Consider the following 23,940-nt stretch of genomic DNA (forward strand, 5'->3'; position numbering starts at 1 on the left):
ACAACCTCACTGGTTAAACTAAAGGAAGGAGTGTCTTCTTCAGCTGTTAAAACTGTTGACAGGTTCAGGAGCATCCTGAACGAGTTGCTGCTTCACAGTTCCCAACTAACGTTGCTTAAAAAAAATGCCCTGTCTCTAAGTGCCCTGAAGGCGACAGTGCATGCTTCTGCTTTGGTTGTGGAAGTCTTTACTTTTCACTCCTGCAAAATACTTCACTGAGAAAGAGTTAGAAAACCCAGGAAACATAAAACAAGGAGAAGGTCTTAAGATGAGTAATCCCAGCTTTGACCAAAGTAAACGGAATAAAGCAGAATGAGGTGTAAGACAGCCTTGTCATTGAATGTTAGATGCTCCCTGCAGCCCACATGTCCTTTTAGATTCCATTCTTCTGAGGTGGGAATTGAGTTTCTGACCATTAATGACCTTGAAATTTGGTTTTGTTCGACAGAAGAATGCGACAGCTTAAAATGATGAGGTGCATTTTAAGCGAAATAGCACTTAGCCAAGTGTGTGGTCATACTTCAGGTTCCTTGTTCCTAGGTGACAGGAATGACCATGACCACAGATCTTACTTGTTCAGTACAAAGCAAGACTTGCTGTTGCTGGAAGCTTTCTTCTCTGAAGTATTCAGAGAAGTTTTCTTTTTTGCTAGCTTCGAAAAAGGTGTCCTTATCATTTAATGCTAGTTAAGCTATTTGATGAATCTCTGTATCTCTTGAAAATACTCAAATGTTAACATACTGGATATGGCATTAAAAGATATTGCTGTTAATTTCGCAGGAACTTGAGTAAGGTTTTTCTTCTCCCTCTTTCCTTTCCCTGCAGCTTCAAAATCTATGCAAGAAGGCTGGGGCAGTGGTGGGGATGAAGTGAATCTCAGTACTAGTCAGTGGGAAGATGAAGAAGGAGATATGTGGAATAATACTGCTTCACAAGAGAGCAGCTCCTCCTGTAATTCCTGGGGGAATGCCCCGAAGAAAGGACTTCAGAAGGTAAGACAAAAATCAAGGTGCTGTCTGAAAAGGAGTGGAATTAGTGTAATGTTTCTAGAGTCATTGTTCTGTTGCATTACACCTGAACTCTTATAGTAGACCTCTGATACCTGAACATGAACGCAGCTTGCCACTACAGTGGTTCAAGTACAGCCTACCTTGTTCCCGGGGGAAAATGGGAGAACGTTGTACCTTGTTTCCAGGGGAAAGTGGGAGAGCTTTGACTTTAAGCATGTCAGATGCTTTGGGAGGTGTTGTTGTTGCTTTTGTTTTCTGTAAGTTTTAAAGCTTTCATGTATTTCAAAGAAATAATAATGTATTCACAGAAACAAAAGGTGGTAACGGGGCTTTCAGACACTTTCCATGGTGGTAGAAAAGCAAACAGTAGTTTGTGATGAAATGGTTCAACAAAAAAATACCTATTTCCTATTTTGTGATTTGTATTTCTTAACTTACTCGTTGTAAGTTTTGTGCTGGTATGAGAACAAAGCAAACCTGTATTAATGCTGCGCTCCATCGGGAACATACTTGTATGTTAGGAAGTTTTCCATTGCACAGTCTTTATTTCAGGACAAGGCCAGGCTGTAACTTAAAGGAATTGGGAATGCATTTAGCCGGTTTGTTAGTTATTCCATTTGCCAACAGTTAGGCCAGTGATTTGATCAAGTATGGTTGTTTCTTGTACTGTCCGCAGCCCAAAACAAATCCACGCTTGTCCCTTGGTACTTTCTGGAGAACTGAAAGGAAGAGACTTCTTAAGGATTTTGTGATAGAAAAGCTGCACAGAGATCTTTTAAAGGTGTTTATCTAGACGCTCTTGTTTGTTTTTAAGAAAATACACTGAGTAACATTCTTAACTTCAAGGTTGCAAACTTGGTTTTGGGAATGTTTTTCAGGAAGTGTTGTACTATTTCAGAAACTTTAATTAAAATGAAATCTGTAAATTCAAAGGTGGCTTTAATTCAGTGGTGAGCCAATCAAATACTAAATAGTACACTGAACACCTCTTCAGCGGAGATAAAATTTGCACACTTTGTGGGGGAAGAGAATCATAGTTACGTTGTTCGGAGGGTTCTTCAATCCTTTCTAAATTAATGTACTAATACATCTTTCAGTAGCATGTATTATTAATATGAAAAACTTACCATCTATTTTATGTACATCTCACTAGTATGAACGAGGGAACCAGACCATTAATGGAATCTCCCAATTTATTTACTAAGGGCATGAAGACATCTAGCAAGCAAGATGAGGCCTGGATCATGAACCGTCTGATAAAACAGCTCACAGACATGGGCTTCCCTGTGAGTAGTGTTCACAGACAGAACACGCATGCCCCAGCTTTGGTAGCTGACTGTCAGTGCTTCAGACTGTAGTCACAAAAACATATTCAGTCTGTTCTTCAGGCTGGGAAGTAGTTCTTCTAAATGCAGTTTCCTGCATTTAGACATTTCATTTCATTCTGACTTCCCTGTGAGGGTGCTGAGGCGCTGGCACAGGGTGCCCGGAGAAGCTGTGGCTGCCCCATCCCTGGCAGTGTTCAAGGCCAGGTTGGATGGGACTTGGAGCAACCTGCTCTAGTGGAAGGGCTGGAACTACATAGGCTCTTAAGACTCCTTCTAACCCAGACCATTCCCTGATTCTATGATTATTCTAGTTTCAGAAATCTCCAGTGTAAGAGCTACTAGTGTTCCCTGAGATCACTCGATGATATACTTTGCATGATGACATTTATAGATCTTTTGAAGTTCACAGTTTTATAAAACAGGTGTTACCAGTGCTTGGTTTTCTTAGAGAAAGGTGTATCTTAGTGATATTTAAGTTGCCCATAGAAAATGGGAAGATGGATTTAAATTGAACAGTAAGATTTGACCTTCTAGAACTGGTACTTACTTGACAAACTGAAGCTTAATTGTTGTGGGGATTGATGAAAGCAGAAAAAAAATGTGCACAGATGTTATTTGTGCTGCCGAGTAAATATGGAACTCAACACTTAAGAGACTGTTTTCTCTGTTTGCTTTGAAACCATACAAGCATGGTTATCTTTTCTCTAAACATAATTTGTATGTTTGACAGAGAGAGCCAGCAGAAGAGGCCTTGAAGAGCAACAATATGAATCTCGATCAGGCCATGAGTAAGTATCTGTGTAATTTTTTCTTCCTTTAAATCAACACAGGAGCCATTCATGAGTCTTTAGAGTTCAATCTTATCCAGATTATGGGTAACATTTATTTTCTTACTTCTGCTTTCTTAAGCAAGACCTGCTTCTCTGAACTGTTGATGGCCAATTCATTGTCTTTGTGTTGCCTTCTTCAATACATTCCACTTTTCTGTGAAGGTGCTCTGCTGGAAAAGAAGGTGGAAATGGACAAGCGTGGAATGGGAGTGGCCGACTATAATGGAATGGTCACCAAACCCCTTGGCTGCCGCCCACCACCAATCTCCAAAGAGTCTTCCATGGACCGCCCCACCTTCCTTGACAAGGTAAGTTCAGGAATGTGAATGATACACAAATCAAAACAGTACACAGTGTGGAAATACTGATGATTTCCACTGTCTGCTTAGAAAGCTGATAGATAATTGCCTGTTGCTGTTTTTCTTTTCCTCTCTTTTCACAATCTTGTGGGGAATTTAAACCTTGTAGAAAGGACCAATGATTTGATCTCCACATAGAAATAAACAATGGTCATCCCCAGTGTTACACTTGAAAAGAAAACTTACTAAGGAATCAGTAGTGCAGTGGAACTAGAAATGGGCAGAACAAGGAAATGGAGCACAGAAAGCCTTTCACTCTGCAAGAATCCAGAGTCAGTGAGCCTTGCCCAGATTAATGATCAGGCAGGAGCAAGGCCGGAATCTTGAAGAATTAGACTCCTAATTCCTGTCTGAGTTTTGAGTTCCGTACAGATTTTAGTTAAAGTTCAGTACTTAATAGGGACAAATACCTGAGGTATTTTTGTTAAGTAAAGAGCAGACACAAAATCATGAATAGCTTCTCCAATGAGCTTCCTTTCCTGTGATCACGTATGACAAATTTTCCAGCACCATGTAAGGGGTGAGAGAGAAGGCAGCTTCAGAAGTTTGTGGTGTCCAAGATTCAAACTAAAGAAAAGGATGTAGGGAAAAATGGAGCCAAATCTTCAGTAGGAAATTATTTACAACTTGACAAATTCCTACAAATCCCTCAGAAACCTCCCCCAAATTATTAATAAGGGAAGAAAAATCTCTTGGTGCTCTTCTTTATTTCACAGATTATTTGAAATGTTCTTAAAGATGGGATGGGCGGTTTCTGAATGCAGAAATCTGTGCTTTTTGCAAACAATGCTGAAACCAATTCATTTTACACAAGCTGTTTGCAGGATGTGAGACAGAAGTGATCTGTAGTCTTGTTAACACAGGCTGTATTAAAAACTTTACTGACCCTGAATAGTGATTATCCTTCCAGCTCCTCACCCTCTGTTTTCTTAGAGTCTTAACTATAGTGTTATACTTAAAGTTACGGTTTGTGTTGTGACAGGTTTCCAGGTGTTGTGCTAAGAAAACTGGCGTGGTGCTATGCTAGGACATCTGATAAATACTGACCTTTTCATGACAACTATGACTGTTTGCGCTGTCATCACAGGCTAAACAGTTTGCTGAGTTTTAGTGTTGGTACAATGCAAACTGTAAACAAGTTAATTTGATTAAACACAAATGGATCTTACATAATTACGGGTTATTTATGTGAATAAGCTAAAATTAGCATCTTTACTAAATTTGTTTTAGAGGGTCCTGGCATGTCAAAAGGTTTTGTAGTAGTTCCGTGCTGCCACAGTGCTGCAGAATCGAGGGTAATGGCAGCTTCCTGCAAAGAGTATGTGTTGGAAAACTGCTCTTCTGCTTTTGGGGGAATAATAACACTTGTTCTTTCTGGGCTTGCTGTTTATGATGGACACCACATCAATCAGATACGTTTTTTTTCCTTAAACCAGACTGAACTGCTTGTGTATTTCCTCCAATGTCAGGTTCAGTCTGGGTCGTCTTCTTTTTCCCTTCCTGCCATGTAAAGTTCATTCTTAACTATGGCAAATCCATTTGCTGATGGCAGACTTTAATGAATACGTTGGCTGAAAGATCTCTCTCCTGAACAAGGTCACAAAATTCACATGGGCATGCCAGTTAACCTTTTCTTTACTAGAGTAACAGGATCTTGAGCAGTACAATTATTGCCAGAGAGAGAAATGCATTATGTGCAGCATGATGCATAATTACAGAAACATATGTTAAACACCACGATTGAGAAGGGAATTCTACGATCATTAATATTCATACAGCAAGTAAAATCTGTCAGTCTAGGCATAGTCTGTCACAGTGACTTTACTGTAACAAAGGAAATAATCCCAAACTCTTATTTGTTAGCTATCAGAGTGTTGAGCAACTTGGTAAGTGAATTAAGCAAATAGAGTTGCTACTCTAAGAACAGATACTTTTTCCAAAGAAATTCTTTTCAGATTTACAGCTCATGCTACTGGAGCAACTTCTTCTCCAAACCCTCCTTGCCCTTTGAGGTACTATTTCAGAGTATTTAGCCTGGAGTTGTCTTGCTTCATGCTCAGGTCAGAGTTGGTCAGTGAAAAAGCGCTTTGCACAGCTGAAGCACTCCAGCCAATGTTCCTTATTTTACTTATTGTCTTAGCAAGTCATTATCCTTTTGCTTGGCTTTGCTAAGTCTTAAATAAGTTATGTGAGGTTCCTCTTCATGACATTGTAAGTTGAGTATGTGGGCTCACTGCTGCCGCTCTTCCTCAGCTGATTCCCTCTCAGCTCACCTGAGTTGAGACTCCAGGATTTCTCTCCTGCATTTTCTCTGACAGGTAAAGGCACACTTACTCTTTTTTTATTTTAATCTTACGCATTTGAGGAGAGAGAATTTACAGTCATTTACAGACATTACAGACATTTGCTTCTGAACCCATTTGAACTCCCTGTTCTCTCTGGATTAGTAGTGGTCTGTGCAGTTAAGCTTCACCTTTGACCGTTTGCTTTCACCTGCTCCTCAGTATTTGCTGCAGATACTCTTTATTCTGCATCACACTGAGTCGATCTTTGGCACTTAGTACTTCATTAATTGTATTATTTGTCAGGATGTTATCTTGCCCTGTAGCACTATAAAAAGAGAAGGGGGGAAATCCAGTGGCTTCAAGGAAATAAAGATCCAGCTTAGCAGTACCCTGATACGTTATCTTGTGCTTGGTGGCAATCACACTATACTTGGGTATCAGGTTTGCTTGAGGATGTCATCTGATGTCTTCTGGAGCCATTCAGTTTGTAAGAAAAGCATCTTTAAAAATACCAGAAATAAACCCAGAGTGCTTCAAAGGGTCTTTTCTGAAAGTGGAGGGATTTGGGTTGGGTACCTCCCATTCCTGAGGTCTGGGCCTTGAGTTTGGTGTGCATTCTAGCTGCACCTAATGAATGGTGTTCTCAGCTCTGAAGGAGAATGTGGTGGTTTGCTGATCTGCACTGATCACCACATAATTGAGAATTTTGAACCGTGTAGAGATGTCACTTAATTTTTTAGCATAGTCAGGTGCAAGCGTTGAACTCTGGACCATTGCATTAGTTGTGGTCAAAAGTCAGGTCAGCTCTAAAGAGAAGTACCATCAGCCTATTTTGACACTAATTCAAGCTTGCCTTGTGTGAGGCTTGTTAGCCCCCTGGCAGACTTGTTTTCCCTCCTGCTCTCCTCCACCTTTGCATTTTTCAGTTTTCTCCCGTAATGGCAGCAGAGAGGCCTGTGTTCTTTGCCCTGATGCTGCTTCCAAACTTTCTCCCAGATTCTGGAGCATGTAGGAGATTGTGAAATTCTCACCTTACAAATTAAGTCTCCTTTTCACTCCTGTCTTATTCTCTGATTAGCAATCCCTCTCTGCTGTCGAGAAATCCAAGTCTACAAGCCTTGATGCCTGTTGGCTGCAGTCACGTTCTTCCAAAAATATTCTCACTAGACTTCTTCCTTGTTTCTGATTAAAGCACAATGTTTGGAATCTTTTCCTAATCATAGAATAGTCAGGTTTTAAGTCCGTTTAAAAAAGTCTAAAGCAGTGCTGGATGGAGCATGATGATGGCCATTCAGATGTAAGGGATTTGTTTAATTGATTATCCTGTGGGAGAACTGGAACATAAATCCATAAGAAAACCACTGAAGAGGAAAGGTTAGGTAGGAAAGATTACTCTTCAGGAAACAATTATTACATAAAGGAGCCTGAAAAATAATGGATCACAGACTATTGTCAGGAGTACAGGTGTCATCTCATCTAGGATGAGAATGACTGAGGAGTACTTGATGTTGACAAACTAAAATGCTTTACATTAAATGAATTGATTTCAGATCCACTTACAGAGCACAGCTTTGTGCAGCACAGTGGGCATATTATCACAAGTTCAAATTACAAAAGTAGAACAAAATGAATGTGAACAATTGTTATAAAATTGCTAGAGAAGGCATTTGCTGCAGTTCAGCCAAGGAACACACTTGTGAAGGTGGGTGTGCAGCAGCAGTCTGCTTGTTTTGGATATTAGATGCCCAAGTCTCCTTGGGGACAAGCGTGGCTTGTCCTCCACCATCCCTGGCACTGCTTATGTCCATAATGAAACAAGACTTGAATAAATTTGGGGAGCTGGGTGGGATCACATTGGTCTTTCATGGTCAATAGGCCTGTTCACATAGGAAGCAATGGCATCTGAAGGCGAGATCGCGCACGGAGCTTGAAACAATTTTCACTTTAAAGGGGAAAGGGTAGAATTGTAAACATATGTCTGTGATCTAAGGAGAAATCCTTGAACCTGTTCCTGTCATGCAAGCTGCAGTTGTTTGTGGAGTGTGACTGATGTCCAGTAGAATGTGAAATATCTTGAGCTGGGAGGCCTTGGGGATATCATTAGAAAATGTCAGTGTCCCCCTCAGGATAGTCAGATAGCATGTCAAGTGTCACTTTGCCTCATAGTAAAGAAACTTCTGCTTTGCATCAAAGGGGAGCTGTTGAAAACGCATTTTTCAGGATTAACTTGGAACATAAAATTTACCAAGTGTGCTTGCTGCATTAGCTCATTTATTTGGGTCTCTGTTTTGTGGACTGGGCTGCTTTTGTAACAAAGGAGGTTTATCTGTATCTCACAATCTTCTGGGGCACTGAATTTATTGGTTGAAAGAACCTAGCTTCTCAACTATTTAAAGCCCTTTTTTTTGCAGTGAATATATTGCCTGAAAACCACCAGTCCAGCACATTGCAAATTAAAGATTTTTCACTCTGCCTGTTTTTAGAGCTCTACTTTGTACACAGTGTTATTTGATCATACTTGCCGCAGGCTTCCCAGACATCAAAGCACAGTTTGAGATAGAACTCAGTACCCAACTATATTACTAGCTAGATATCTACCTGTTTGATTGCGGATTATATGGTTTTATTTTCTGCCTTGCTGTTTGCCCCCCATGGGCACTGCCTTCTGTGCCTCATATCCATGTTCAGCCGTGGTTTCTTGCAACCCACTTATCAGAGGGGACTCCTTATGTCTTGTTAAAATCTGCCTCCTCCTGGGGGACACTAAGGCAGGGTCTTAATTGCTTTCCCAGGAAGGCCACACAGACAGCATTATCATTATTGGCCTTAAGTATTTTTGTTCACTGGGTGCGTTAGAGTGTAATGTTTCATAGTGGCTAATAATAACTCAGTGCTATGTGAATATTAAAAAAGTCTCTTGTGTCTCCGTTAGGAAAGGGGATTAAAGCAAAAATGCTTTTTTAAGAGCAAAGCTATGATGTGGTACCAAATACACACTGGTGTCGTATCAGCTGGTCTGGCCTTCCCCAAGTTCTGGGTTAGCAAAAGCAGTATGTCCTATGCCTGTGCTCCGCTGCTGAGTTCACCAAACAGAAGACCTCCCTGAAATGTGCTGGGTCTCTTCCCTTTCCACCTTTCAGGCTGGTGGAGAGGAGAGGAGAAAATCTTAAGTGGGAGGAGATGATGGCCACATATTAGCTCTGCTAGAATAAATTCCTCCTTTCCTGCTGGAGAAGTGGGTGAGGGTGGTTGTGCATTTGTGAAATAAGTGCAACAAATCAAAGAAAAACAGTACCTTAATCCAATTTCTCTCTTTTTTTCTCCCTTCACTTCATACTTTCATTCCCTGTTATTCATACCCCTATTTTTTATTATTTAATATTTTTATCCATCCCATGCCTTTTTATATTCCCATGGGACACTGTTTGTGCTGCCTGCTCCTGGGCGCCGCACACAGCTCACCCTTTCTTTCTCCAATCAGGATGGCGGCCTAGTGGAAGAGCCCACTACTTCACCATTTTTGCCTTCACCAAGCCTGAAGCTCCCCCTTTCAAACAGTGCACTCCCTAATCAGACCCTGGGCGGGATTGCCTCAGGGCTGGGCATGCAAAACTTGAATTCTTCTAGACAGGTAAGGCTGTCGGGGGAGATTCCAAGTTCAATTCTGGGTCTCTTGGACTCTCTGCTAGTGCCTGTCACTGAAAGTGGGTGCAGCGTCTTTGTTCACATGAAGTATCGATGGAAAAACTTCCCTGCTGTGTAAACACTTCATGTTATAGGACATTAAAACAACTGCTTAGTAGTAATTAGCCTGCTAATTATATGCATTCGTTGAAAAGAGACACTAGTGTTATGGATTTATACCATTACCATTAGAATAGCCCTGCCTTGATTGATGGGAGGTTTCGTGTTTTGAGGCGTTGCTAATGGTCACAGAATCTAAGCAGAGACATTGCTCTAATTTATCTTTCCTGGCTGGCATAATTACTCAGTGATGAGATGAGTGAGAGGTGATGGAGGCTTTTTTGTTCCTGCTCTGTGGCAAGACAGCTCATAGCTTTGACAGGTAAGAAAGGAACTGTGCTTCTAGCACCTCTGGTCGAATCAAGAAGAGTGTTTTGGCCCTTGAGTAGAGCATAGAATCCTTTAGGTTGGAAAAGATCTTTAAGATCATCAAGTCTAACTGTTAACCCAGCACTGCCAAGTCCACCAGTAACCCATGTCCGTCAGGGACACATCCACACATCTTTTAAATCCCTGTAGGAATGGTGACTCCACCACTGCCCTGGGCAGCCTGTTCCAATGCTGGCCAACCCTCTTGGTGAAGCCATTTTTCCTAATAGTCTATTTAAACCTCCCCTGACACAGCTTGAGGCCATTTGCTCTTGTCCTGTCGCTTGTTATGTGGGAGAAGAGACATGATATCCACCTCACTATGCTGAAACCAAAAGAAAAGAAGGAAAGAAGATGAAGATGGATAAACACCACAAGACTGAGAGTCCATAAACTACTGTTGATTATGAAAAGGGTTTTTTTGCCATGTAAATCGAAGTTCCAGCAAAGATAAAATATAGCAACACAGAAGAACTGTCTGTCATTCTGTGGTGGCTTTTCTTACGTATATTCTCTCAAAGTTAGTTTTCTACAGGCAATACTTGTCAAGCACTTACAGCCCATTAAGCATATCTTTCAGAAGCAGAGACTGCCCTAATAGCATGTCCATTATCAGTAGATTGGTAAAATTACTAAGTATAAAAACTGCCTGGCTAATTTAAGGACTGGGATGCTGTGAGTTTAATGACTTCATTCTCCTGGCTCTTCCTACACAAATGCAAACATTTTTGGTGAGTACTTTTCAGTGTTCATCTTATGACCCTCTGGGGTTATGCATCGTTATAAAAGCGATCTTTAACCTCAGCTATCTTTTGTTCAGGCATCTATACAGTGTTTTGGAGGCTTGGGATGTTGTGATCTTTGCCATGCCCGATTCTAAACCTGATTGTCAGTACACTCTGGAGGTGCTGTTTTCTTTATCTGTGCCGGGCATAATCACTGAGGAAATAAGTAACTTCTAGGTTATGTGTTGAGTGATGTCTTTAAATGCCAATGTCTGTCTTGTCCTGCTGTAGATACCGAGTGGCAATCTGGGTATGTTTGGCAATAGCGGAGCAGCACAAGCCAGGACCATGCAACAGCCGCAGCAACCGCCAGTGCAACCTCTTAATTCATCCCAGCCTAGTCTTCGTGCTCAAGTGCCTCAGTTTCTATCCCCTCAGGTTAGACAACACTTCCACTCTTGAGTTTTCCCTTTCCCTGGAACTCTTCCATATGCACTCTCCTTTCCATATGCATTCTGTCATGCTCCTGAGGCTTTGCAGCTGCTCTTGCCTGGCTGTATCTGTGTTGATCTATTTACTAGCCAGTAAGCATGTTACATTGGCAATATGGTCTCGTGTGTATGTTCTGTAGGTTGTCTGTGTGGGCACATTCATTTTGGGGAAAAAAGTAGTGTTTCAAGAGGGCTGGGAAGCACTTTTTCTATAAATGAACATTTAAGTATGGTTATTAAGATTTGTAGTATAGCCTCTTCATGGTACTTCTGTTCATGGTACTACTGCTACTAGTATATTCCAGCTGATATCTTGTGACTCTTATTAATGGCTGATGCAGTTGCCAGTGTTAGAAGTAAATGTACAATGTTTAATACACTTTTCTTTCTTAGGTTCAAGCACAGCTTTTGCAGTTTGCAGCAAAAAACATTGGTCTCAGCCCTGCACAGTTAACCTCGCCAATTAATAATCCTCAGCATATGACGATGTTGAACCAGCTCTATCAGCTGCAGCTGGTAAGTGAAAGGACATGTCAAATAAGGCCTAAAACAGAATTTGAAGGCAGGAAGATAAAATAAGAGAATTGCTAACTAAATTTTAAATGCATGTGACAGATCTTTAAAACAATCAGATGCTGATTTCTTTGGTAGAGTTTCTTTTTAAAGAAACAAAAATAATGGTTTTTGCCTCAGGCTTTATAAATAGTCATTTCTGGAATAATTATCCTTTTCAGCTGATAGTAGAACTAAAAAGTCAGTTGTCTTTGTACTGATACCAGTACCATAATATATTCTCAAACCTCACTACTCTGTACATGCCAATGTATGCAATGATTGACCAAGTGGGAGATTTGTGTCACAACATAACAAGAGAAATCTCAGCAGTGCCAGCCCCTGAGGTACCTGGAGAACTTCACAGCTTCCTCAAGAAATAGTAGTGTAGGGTAAACTTTCTGTAATTAATGGCATTTATATTAAACACATTTATATTAAGCATGCGATGAGACCTACTTGCTTTTGGAAAGCTGTGTGCTTCATTATACTGGCGAATTTTACATGGTGTCTGAAGATATTTAATTGGATTTTAAGGCTATTTTAAAAAGCTGTACTGCTGACACTTAAGTATTTCCTAGGTATAAACCTACAATTGAGGATGACAAACTAGCTTAGGTGCTGATCTTAATGTGCTAGTCCAAGTCCTTTATTAGTAACAGTGTTTGATACTGTTATTAATTTCTGGTTATGTTTCCTAGTTTTGAGGAGCACAGCATAGATTTCGTGCCATAGTAACAATTGAGCAGTACCCAGCTACTTGAAAAATACCTGTACAGAACTCCTTTGGATTTTAAATTCATGTTTTTCAAAGAAACACCTTGGAAAAGAAATTTACTGCCCCATGACCCACATTAAAACAAGTGGAACTTTTCTGGAGTAAAGCAGCACGACTGATTAAATACCAAATGTTGTCAGAACTCAAAATGTCCAATAAGAGAACTAACTATTGATGTTTATCTTATCTATAAGATAATTATAAACTTCTATTTTAATTTTTGCTTTGTGTTGCAATTTTTTCTGGGAAAAAAAGTAGGCTTCTGTCTTTAATGACCTCTTATTGCTCGCAAGCTTACTTGTCAGGTTTCTCATTGATGTTTTTGGTTTAATGAAAAAGGCAAGCAAAAAAGGAACACTAGGCTGAAATATGTTATAAAATACAGTTGTAATAAGATTGTTACTTTTGCTTCCTTGGGAGTTTTCAGAAAACTCCCATTGTTTCTGTCTTTTCTATTTTATAATGCATGAGAGTAGTTCAGACAAGCTTGTTTGGCTTTGTGTATGTGTGTTAGGACCTCTGACCTCTCACTTCTGTCTCTTAGGCATACCAACGTTTACAAATCCAGCAGCAGATGTTACAGGCTCAGCGTAATGTTTCCGGACCCATGAGACAACAGGAGCAGCAAGTAGGTTTGCCTTCCAGTTCAATCTCTCTGCAAGAGTTTGTCTTCAGTAGCTTAAAGAGATTGTACTGCTTATAGCTAAGCAGCTGTAGCACCCTTAGAAACAGTAAGTGCATAGCTTGAGTACTGAAAGCAAGGAGTGCTAAAGCAATGAAGCTATTTTACAGCATTCAGTTATTGGAGGAAAGCTCTTCAACTCTTAATATGCTCAATTTTTATTTGTAAAGAGATCTATTGTGTTACTTTACTTCACTGTAGTTTCAGACACAAAAAATCTAGTGTCTTTTTGTTCAACTGAGCATTTATTGATTCTTTTCCTTGCCAGGTTGCACGTACAATCAATAACATGCAGCAGCAGATCCAGCAGCACCAGCGCCAGCTGGCCCAGGCCCTGCTTATGAAGCAGCAGCCTCCCCCTCCACATCTATCTTTGCACCCCTCTGCAGGCAAATCAGCCATGGATAGCTTTTCACCCCATCCCCAGGCTCCCAGCCTACCTGACCTGCAGACCAAAGAGCAACAGTCTTCGCCAAACACCTTTGCTCCTTACCCTCTTGGTAAGTGTCCTTCTTTAAAGCAGTTACATGTGAAAAAGTCAGAGGGGAGGATATTTCCTTAATTCAGCATCTAAATATTTTGCTCCACTGTATAACAAATACAGAAATAGAAAGATACGTTTATTAAATAGTGTTGAAATGCCAAAACAAAATCATGGTGCTACACACCTATGTGGTAGCAGCTGCTCAGGAGGGCTGTGTTCGCTTACCTGTACTCTGGCTGCAAATACCAGAACAGAAGATGTGCTTAATTAAGTACCTAACTATGTTGCTATTTATGGACTAAATATAAATTAACAGTGTCATGTTGTAAAACGCACAAACGTCATACTGATAAACAGGAATGGATATAATCTGGAAGTCATGCAAAGTCAACTTTCCACTCTAATCAGCACTGGTAAGGCATCAATTTTGATCAGTGTATTTCTAGAAGGATATGGCTCAGTTTGAAGGAATGCGAAGTGAGTGTTGTGCAAATGATGAGATGTTTCAAAACCGTGACTGCTAAGGGAGAAAGGGAAATCCTTTGCTCACTTTAGCCTGAAGAGTAGACTTAAGAGGCATGCAAGGGATCTTAAAAATGTAAAAGATACCTATGAAGAGTTTCCTTGCATGTAGCTAATTCAAGAGGTAATAAACTTCTGTTGTGTAAAAGGAGATCTAGTTAAACATTAAGGATCACTGATTTGCTCCAAGCAAAGAAGATTACTGGAATAAATGACCTGGGAAGTTCTGAAATGTTTCTCACTGGTCAGTCCGTGGTAGGCTGGACACAAATCTGTCAAATATGATTGATGTCAAAGTAATCAATTCAGCCTTGAGACAGCATGAACAAACAACCTTTCAGACCCGTTTCCTGTGCGATTGTTTGCAACCTCATTCATGACATAAAGGAATTAATTTAATCTCTTTACACTGTGTGCGATAGAATTGCCAAGCTGTATCTACCATGCAGCACTTAGAAGGTAATTCTGACTGCTGTGGTGAGCTGTTAGAAGAGGGAGCATCAGAAGGCAAAAGAATTTATGAATGAAAGTCTAAGAGGGAGGTTCTTAATCATACCTCAGCTTCCTGTCATTTGCTAACATTCAGGATTATATATCAAAAAGGACACAGAGTCGTGTCACAGAACCATGTGTTCCTTATGCACAGTCCCAGTGATTTTGTTCTGTGTATATAAAATATATGCCCAAGTACTATAATACCTGCTTGGATGAGTGGCAGCTGTTTGTATAACCCTTTAATTAGTTGCTTTCTTTAGGATTTGTACAGTGTTGTTAGCAAAATGAAATTGCAGGCATCATGGGCCTGCACTGGTGAGACATCAGGAACATTTTGGTTTAGCAGTGGAATGCTGCAGATTCCTCACTGGTTTAAACGTAGCATGTCAGTGCATTCTTCCATAAGGCCTTTTCAGAGGCAGGTGAAGAGACTGCAAGTAGAAATACTGACAGCTTCAAAATAGTATCCCTACATCTTTTCTTTTGTTTCCACTTTTAGCAAAGTTCTAATGTTTTCTGAATTCATGGGAGTTAACACTGAGGTTCCCATAAAAGCAAAAGTTCTTGATGGCAGTTGCAAGTAAGCATAGTAATTTACTGTACACATGGACAGATGTACTGAAAGTCAGTGTTTCATAACTCCTTTAGCTGGGTTTTTAAACACATCTTCTAATCCCCCAGTCTGTTCTGGATATCTAATGACCTATTTCCCTTTAGCTGGACTGAACCCGAACATGAATGTAAATAACATGGACATTACTGGTGGTTTGTCAGTGAAGGACACTTCTCAGTCCCAGTCTCGCCTTCCTCAGTGGACACACCCCAACTCAATGGATAATCTGTCTAGTGCTGCTTCTTCACTTGACCAGAACTCCAGCAAGCACGGTATGTTACATCTAATCTCAGTGTCAGTCTGGCTTTTTGAGACTTGACGCATATTGCAATGGCAGTTTTGTATTCTCAAGTTACTGTTTGCAGTTAAGTGCTCATAATTGGTTGGTACAGAGTGCCCTTTGAGACTGGGGTACTTATACAATTATTCCTGCAGTCACATTCAGCAGTGCATCTAAGTGCTTGCAGCTATCGCTTCCTACATGCAGTGTAGGAATGTTTTTTCCATTTGCTGAATTTTCTTGCTCAGAACATGGAGTTCAAGTAAAACAAACTGCTGCTGTTGGCAAAACAAGTACATAATTACCCACCCTGGGAGTTAGGAGCACAAACTTCACATTTTTCCAGAAGTGTTTGCTAATCTGTTTGAACACTTTCATCCCTAACACCTCCAGTATCATGAGTATCCAGTATTCTTTTATTTCCCGCACCAAGTTTATTCTGTTAGAACATGGTGCTGTTAACTTTATTGTATCCTGGATTTTATTACAAGAAGCATGCATGATTTCTCTTACAGTAGTTTATTCTGCAAGTAGCTGTACTGGTTATGCCAAATTGTTGTTTGCTAGTTTGTAGGACATGAGAATGGCATTTCAAATCATCCAGCCCATCAGCAATGAACACCTAGAGGAGATAGCTTGCTTACAGGGATATTCCTTAGTATGCTGTCTCAGCAAATTCCTATTTGCTATCAGTGTAATAATTTGAATTACTTAGTCTCTTTTTGGCAGTAATGTAATGCACATTTTTTTAGCTTGAATGTGTCGATTGTACCAGTGGTATACCTCACAGCTCTCATTCCTAGGAAGGCTTCAGAGGCTGTTAAGCCTTGCTTGCTGTGTTTACATGTTAATTTTCTTCTCTACCTTCGTAATACAGAAAGAAAAAGAAAATAACAAACTGTAGGGATTGATGAAATTCCATACCCAAAATTAGTGCCACTCCCTAAGCAAAGCCTTTCCATTTCTTTCCTTACAGGTGCTATACCTGGAGGTTTAAGTATTGGTCCTCCGGGAAAGTCCTCCATTGATGACTCTTACAGCCGGTATGATCTGATGCAGAACAGTGAATCACCCGCCAGTCCACCCGTAGCTGTTCCTCACAGCTGGTCACGTGCCAAAACTGATAGTGATAAAATTTCCAATGGCTCCAGCATAAACTGGCCACCAGGTAACAACATATAAAGTGTTCGTGTCAAGCCGGTGTCCCTAAAACATGGTTTTATTTATTGAATCTTTATGCCTTCTGCTACACAGGAACTTTGGAGAATTATGATGTTATATACTTTTCTTTTTATTATATTTGTAACAGAGTTTCATCCAGGAGTGCCATGGAAAGGACTGCAGAATATTGATCCTGAAAATGACCCTGATGTTACTCCTGGAAGTGTTCCAACTGGGCCTACCATAAACACCACAATACAGGATGTTAATCGCTATCTTCTCAAGAGTGGAGGTAAACACACAAATCATGTGCACATCTGTGTATACTTTATTCTCTCCAAAAAAGGTGACTTCATGTATTATGGATATAGTATAAATTTTTTGCTTGTAATCCTAATGCTTCTGCTCTGAACTTTCACTGAAAATCAGAAATACTTGATTTAAATATGGGACTAAAAGGTTTCTGGTTTTCCGTGGGAAATATTTTTATATTGGAAAAGGGTATGAGATGTAATACAAACTTCTGTGTAACCTGTAACACTTGGTTTTGAACAAGATGTTACTCTTCTTCCTGACCACCCTCCTGCACACACTTCGTGAAATACTCAGAAGACACAACACAAAAGTTCCAGAGTTGTTGCTGAAGCAGCAGGCTTCTGTCACACTACTTAAGTGTAGCTTTGTTAGAAGATCAGTCAGCAAAATCAATTAGAGCTGTTTTATCCCCAAAACCATCAAAGAAAAAAGGGACTGGGCTAGTCAACTAGTATTCCCAGTGCCATTTCCGTTCCTTTTGTCTGGGCAGTGCTTACTTCAGAATTAAAAGAGTATTCTCTAAAACAATAAGCCATTGGGACTATGCTACTTGTTAACTAGATGCACTGCAGCTGGATCAAGGGAAAGGTGGCTTGATTTAATTGTGCTCAGTGTTCCAATATAGGGAAGTTATCTGCTGTCTGTTAGAGCAGTCCTATGCATAGGAGTAGTATAATCAGGTTGGCAGGAGGGACCTGTCAGGATTAAAAATGTGGAGTTTGTTCTAATAGTTACATCTGTGATACCTGCATAGATTGTAAATCAGAACTATCCTTGCTCTGGGCTTGTTAACTCAGACAAAGGGATGTGAACTGTGAGGGAAAGGAGGCAGGGGTTTTCATTGCCTCGAATTCGTTGTCTCTAACCTGAAAACAATCTTATTTAAGCTGAAACATGAAGTATTTGTGTGCATGACTAATGTTGAATTAACTTTTAATGACCCAAATGTGCTGCAAGGGATAGGCAACCTGGATTGTTTGAAGTTCTAAAAAAGGAAAAGATAGAATTCAGTCGCAGTTCAGGTATGGTGCACCCAAGATACACTCCCATTAGGCCAGAAGCCTAGCCCTACAGAGCTGTAGTTAGATGCTGCCTACTGCAGGTCTTCCTGCTTTATAGAAGGCAAGTACTCATTAGTTCTCCTAGTGTGTAATTTGTCTGTGGAATGAAGAGATAATCACCCTACTTAGAGAGAGTTAGTAAAGATGAGCTTTGCAGAAGTAAACAGGTCCTTGAGAGCCAAAACCTTCTGAAAGGCAGTGGCTGTTGGGGTCCATGTATGCTTCCTTTCCTCGTTAGCTTTTTAGCTTACTAATGATATAATTTTAATTAGAAACCTAGCTGCTAAATCTGTTTCTTTATGCTTGTATAAGCAAGGTGTTTGCTGCTAGGTAAATTTGGCTGTTACTGTTAGTACGCCTCCATATGAGCTTGGGGCTTTCATGACATGCTGCCAGGAAGAGGCTGTCTTTGAATACTGCAGCTTGAAGTACACAGGCTGTATTAACAGAGAAGGTCTCCAGTTGGAGGGCCAGACTGTGATGTATACTTTCCTTGCACTGCACACAGAGAAAGAGACAAAACCTAAGCTTTTGGGTTGATTTTCATTTCACCCTGTTTGCTGAGGAAGCTTTGCAGGGTCAGCCAGCCTTAGCCACCTGGAATCAGGGACGGTTTCAGCTCTCTGGGCATATGGGCCTTTCAGTCTGATATAATTTCCTCACTCCTGCCTAGGGTATAGATTATGTCCAGAGAAGGCCTTGATCTAGAGTTGTTTTGCTTGAAACTGATGTCTGTTTTGGTGTCCTTTGGAGTGCAGTGAGTCTAGATAAGATGGATTGGTTGGTTGCTGTTCCCGTTGGATATTACAGCCTGTGTTTTTTATTGAGCTGCGAAGGGATGAGATTGCCCTTTTACTTAGTCCCTTTTACCTCAGTACAGAGCTCTTTACCAAAGAACTCATGTATTTTTATTAGTCAGTTAAAGATGCTTCAGTATCACAGTCCACCTTTGTATGTCAGGAATGATAAGTCACCTAGGATACACACTTAATTTTGTTGGTGGCTAGAGAGAATGCTTCCAGCTCTTAGGGTATTTATAATGAAGATATTTTATTTTATGTTCAGTTTCTTTCATTTGCTTGCCGCTAAGGAAATTGTATGTATGCTTAGATAGCTCCTCAGATTGTAAATGATTTACCAAGATGGTTTCAGGCTATTTCATTTAACATTATCAGTTTGAGAAGAGATTGCTAAAATACATCCTTACTTTACTGAAAGTCTGCAAAAATCTAAGGATGTTTGTGGACATTAGGATGTAGGAGAAGTGCCTACCTTGAGTAATTTTGGACAGATCACCCATGGTAAGAGGTTAGTTTATCATATGCACCTATGCTCATCTACAGTTGCCATTGCTTAAGTCAGCCAGCAGAGCACCTTAATAAATGAAGCCTGTTCCTTGAGACCAAACAGTTCAACACCGATTGTTTTGAGTCATGTATCTTAGAGGAAATGCTGAGTTTATCTTCTGCACAGGTGCTAGTACATTTGCTACTTGCTTTCTTTTCTTCTCTACTAAGGACTTCTGCTTCACTTTATCATGCTTTCTATAACATTTCATTCCTAGACTTCTGAGACCAGGCTGATTAAGGAAAATGCCTTGCATGGTTTGTATTTGCACATAATAGATTTGCTTATGTCACACCAAACATCATTATTCCCATCTTTCTTAGTTGATTCTCTGCTGGTTCTGCAGGGTCATCCCCAACATCATCTCAGAATGCCACGCTGCCTTCATCGAGTGCCTGGCCGCTTAGTGCCTCCGGCTACAGTAGCTCTTTCAGCAGCATTGCATCTGCACCTAGCATTGCAGGTACGAAAAATGGCCTTTCTACTTTCACATCCTTCTGCATTCTGAGAAAAGGCCCTAGAAAGTGCTTTCCTAGTTATTACAGTAGTGCTACTACAGACAGAAGCCTGTTTTTCAGTATTGTGCTAGGTAGTAGGCAGCTCTCCTGGCAGCTCTTCAGTGGTGAGCGTTGGATGGTATGCCTGGAATTGTGCTAAGGAAAAATGTATTTATTCCACTGGTGCCATGTGCTGTCATTCTGTATTGGCATGGAGATCTCTTAATGACTGTTTACATTGCAGCTTTGAGGAGGAATATTGTCTAGGGCCTCAGTGGAAACACCGCTGCTAAACCCTTCCAGGAAGATCTGATGTGAAATTTTTGTTAATAAACTCACTGTTAAAAGTGAACCATCTTCAGCCCAGGAAAATGTTTAGTACCACCTCAAGGAGGTACTCTGCGTGGCTCTGAAGGGGTTGGGTTTGGGGCTCTTAAATGTCTTTTAATAGTCAACCAAAAGCCTGAGGCTCCCCTACATGGCTGAGCTTATAGATGGTCTAAATAAATTGCCTCCTTCATTTTAATGAGCTTTGCATTCTGGAGCATCTCTGTCTGCAAATCACAGAGACATTGCTTGTGAAGTAGCTACCTAAATATCCGGTTTGTCCCATTATAAAAATGTGTTGGGGCTGTTGTATGCATATCTAATCAATGAAAACACTCTTCTTTGAATAAAGGAAGGTGCAACCTCCAGGTCATACTGCAGAATGGAAAACCAATGGGGTTACGTTTTACTCCAGTGAAAGGAAAAGGAAGGAATGGCTTGCTTTCCTTTTATCTGCCATGCATTTCTGCTTTATTTGCTTTTTATTGTTTTGCAGCGTCACCTAATCTTTTGTTAACCCCATGAGAAGTAGTGACATAGCAACATCTAATCTGTGGTAATGTGCATGAATCATGTGCTCAGCTGCTCTGAGTTCTAACACTCAGGCTTTTTTACCCTTTCTCCCTGCTGTTTTACCTGTGTTTAAAGCTTTCATCATCATTGTCAAATTATTTTTGCTGCTGCAGTGTGCAAGAAGATGAGAGAGTGGTTGCCCTTTCACTCAAATTGTTATGATTCAGTATAAAATCATTGAGTTAGATGATTCAGATAAATTGAGAAAATGTGGGGAGTGTGTATGTGTGTGTGTATAGAACTGAGGCTGTGATTTGATGACTGGTAAATTTGGCTCTAGGACTGATAAAACCCCTCAATGGCTGCCTGATGCAAGGTGCTGGTTCAGTATAAGCTTCATCTGCCAATTCAAACTTGGGTTTAAAAAAATCCACAAGATTTTGACATCTCGGACTTTGTCAGACCGAGTATTTTCTTCCTGCCTGCAATCAGCATTAAAGCATTAACGCAGCATAACTACAGTGTCATTTGCTCTGGCAGAAGATGCAGTGATGTGACCATTTCAGTCCATTCCTGTACTGCTAATGTTAGTAACAGTATGGGGCTGTGCTATGAAAATGAAATGGGACTCAAATTTCACAACGTATGTTGGTACAAGGAAGAAAGGCAGGAATGTGTAAGTCTAAAGTTGAATAAAGGGGTTTGGTTTGGTATGCAGAATTTGAGTCAGTGTTGTCTGCCACTCTGAATGCTAAACTGTATTTGTTATTCTTGGATTGTTTTATTATTTTGCAAAACTCTGATTTGGCAGGAACAGTAGTAAGATATAAGGTAACAAACTCAACAGTGAAAAGTTTCAGTGACAGGTTGTGATATAGTCCAGTCTTCTGAAGACTTCATCTTTCGCAGACTCCTGAGAAAAAGATTACCTGTTACTTTGCCTATTCAGAAATCCAGGTTTGGTTGGTCTTTGATCTTTGGAATTCTAGTAATATATCAGAAGAACATATACTGGTTACTTCATATCAGGTAAAATGAGTTGTGTAAGAAAAAGTGGTTAAGATCCATTAACCCTTTGAAAGAGACAATCTCCAAGTATTATGATTTAAATTAGATTTAAATGCTTAAGTCCATTTTCTGGTCTTTTTTTCATGTATTGTCTTTTATGAGAAATGAAACTAGTAGATTTTCAAAAGGGAACTTAATTTTTTCTTTCTGTTGCAGGTAAATTGTCAGACATCAAGTCTACATGGTCCTCTGGCCCGATCTCTCACACACAAGCCTCTCTATCCCATGAACTATGGAAGGTACCCAGAAACACTACTGCTCCTACAAGACCACCTCCGGGCTTAACAAATACCAAGCCATCATCGACATGGGGTGCCAGTCCCCTGGGCTGGACCAGCTCTTACTCCTCGGGTGCGCCTGACTCGTGTTTTAGCACACCACAGTGCCTTCTTCTTAGAACTGTTTGCTTTTATTGTGTTGCTATAGTGAGGCTGTGTATTAGGCTTCAGAAACTCGAGGTCTGATACAAGTAGAGTATGTCTGTCTAGGGATTGAAGCTTTTGTTCATTTATTTTAGTTAGGGTAAAACTGTAAGTGAAGCTCTCACCTTTGAGGTGGTCATATTAGTAATTTTACATAGTCATTGCCAAATTATTTAACTCCAACTTAGGTATTTTATTTCCCCATTTCCTGAATCTCTAAAAATATTTTTTAAACATGTGTATTGTTTGTGGTATGATCTATGACTGCTTACAAGGCTTCAAGATGGGCGAATCAGCCCATAGAATTTAATACGGAACACATTTTTGGAGCATGGACGTGAAGCATTTAGGACCTCATGGCATTGCAGAGCCCTCAGGGAATGTCTCAACTTTTTCCATGCAGGTTTTTTAGATGTTGTTGTTTCACTTAAATATAAATATTAGAAACCATGGATGTGGTATATGTATCATGTGAAGTAGTCAGCTTCAAACACAAGTATTACGCTTATTTCATAAAGCTGACTGGTTTGTTAATCTGCTTTCACTAAGTTGGGAATTAAATGTCCCTCTTCTTGCCGTTTATTTGTATCTGTTTTCTTCACCAAAACCCCACCTGGTGGGCAGATATTGCTGATTCCAGGATTCTCTCTGGAGCCTGAGCGTGGTCACACATGTGACTACAGATGTACTGTGGTTTCTCAAACACCTCTCATATATATCCAGCTTGTTCAGTTCCTCATTGTAAAACACCAGGCTGAAGTTGGAAAAGCAGGTTTTGTTGGTTACGTCCTTGTATCTTTAATCATTGTCAGTGCAGAAATATCTGTTTTGAATAAGTCATATGCATTAATCTATCATTGGCAAGATAGCAGAAGGCTGCAGTGCTATAAAAATCTTTAATAGCAAGCAGCAATCTGAGTTTGGACGTCTGAATTGCTTTTAAAATGTGCCTTCCAGATTAATTCTCATTTAACCTGAAGGTACAGTTTGTTGCAGTGTCATACCTGCACCCGCTGATTTTCTAATAGTTACTGTGGGAGTGTGAAAATTCCACAGATCTTATACCTATACCGAAAGCAGGTTTTCATTCAGCAAAGACGACAATAAATCAGGATGTGAAGAAACTTTGTTCTAGTAATATGCTTCCCGCAGCATGATAATATGTTCTGTTGTGGCCTTTGTGTTGTAGGTTCTGCATGGAGTACTGACAGCTCAGGGAGAACAAGCAGCTGGCTGGTTCTTCGAAACCTCACGCCCCAGGTAAACAGAATGGTCCACAGCTAGTTCTGAAAAGGGACTTGTCACATTTCAGAGACGATAAGAACATTTATCATTCTTGCTCATTTGGTTCATTTAAAGGAAAAATAATCATTCTGCATTTATTATGTGTCTGTCTTCTACAAGGAATTTGTTAAGTTTTGAAAGTGCTGTCAAATCAAGTATGAACTTTTAAGACCCTAATTTTTCATTCATTCAGTGTACAGCTTTTATGTATGTGTAAGTTTGGAGGGGAATGGGTTTTTACAGCAGATACAGAGATGTAAAATCTCATTTTCCTATGGGTTTTGCTTTGGTGGTTCTCCTACGTCTGTCAAATCCTCCAGTCTTCCACGTGGTGTCATTCACAAAGAAGAATATAAGCCACAAAGCCTTGAATCTAGACATCCAAATTAATCTTTGGG

At 40.2% G+C, this 23,940-nt stretch overlaps 1 protein-coding gene across 8 annotated transcripts in view; it reads left to right on the forward strand.

Annotated features, from left to right (window-relative positions):
- Positions 1 to 23,940, forward strand: part of TNRC6C (trinucleotide repeat containing adaptor 6C) — a 105,677-nt gene that overhangs the window by 72,814 nt on the left and 8,923 nt on the right. For 2 of the 8 annotated variants that reach the window (XM_080629370.1, XM_080629371.1), the window contains 16 exons: positions 826 to 992; positions 1,687 to 1,791; positions 2,216 to 2,296; positions 3,069 to 3,126; positions 3,331 to 3,476; positions 9,294 to 9,443; positions 10,942 to 11,088; positions 11,535 to 11,657; positions 13,016 to 13,099; positions 13,422 to 13,653; positions 15,372 to 15,539; positions 16,524 to 16,715; positions 16,857 to 17,000; positions 19,778 to 19,894; positions 21,993 to 22,187; positions 23,448 to 23,518. In XM_080629370.1, coding sequence (XP_080485496.1) covers positions 826 to 992; positions 1,687 to 1,791; positions 2,216 to 2,296; positions 3,069 to 3,126; positions 3,331 to 3,476; positions 9,294 to 9,443; positions 10,942 to 11,088; positions 11,535 to 11,657; positions 13,016 to 13,099; positions 13,422 to 13,653; positions 15,372 to 15,539; positions 16,524 to 16,715; positions 16,857 to 17,000; positions 19,778 to 19,894; positions 21,993 to 22,187; positions 23,448 to 23,518 — 2,180 coding nt within the window. The remainder of the gene's footprint in view (positions 1 to 825; positions 993 to 1,686; positions 1,792 to 2,215; positions 2,297 to 3,068; positions 3,127 to 3,330; positions 3,477 to 9,293; positions 9,444 to 10,941; positions 11,089 to 11,534; positions 11,658 to 13,015; positions 13,100 to 13,421; positions 13,654 to 15,371; positions 15,540 to 16,523; positions 16,716 to 16,856; positions 17,001 to 19,777; positions 19,895 to 21,992; positions 22,188 to 23,447; positions 23,519 to 23,940) is intronic. The other 6 variants (XR_013957999.1, XM_080629373.1, XM_080629374.1 and 3 more) reach the window with 6 other exon arrangements.

The sequence above is a fragment of the Psittacula echo genome (assembly GCF_963264785.1).
Source record: "Psittacula echo genome assembly, chromosome: 14".
Taxonomy (NCBI): domain Eukaryota; kingdom Metazoa; phylum Chordata; class Aves; order Psittaciformes; family Psittacidae; genus Psittacula; species Psittacula echo.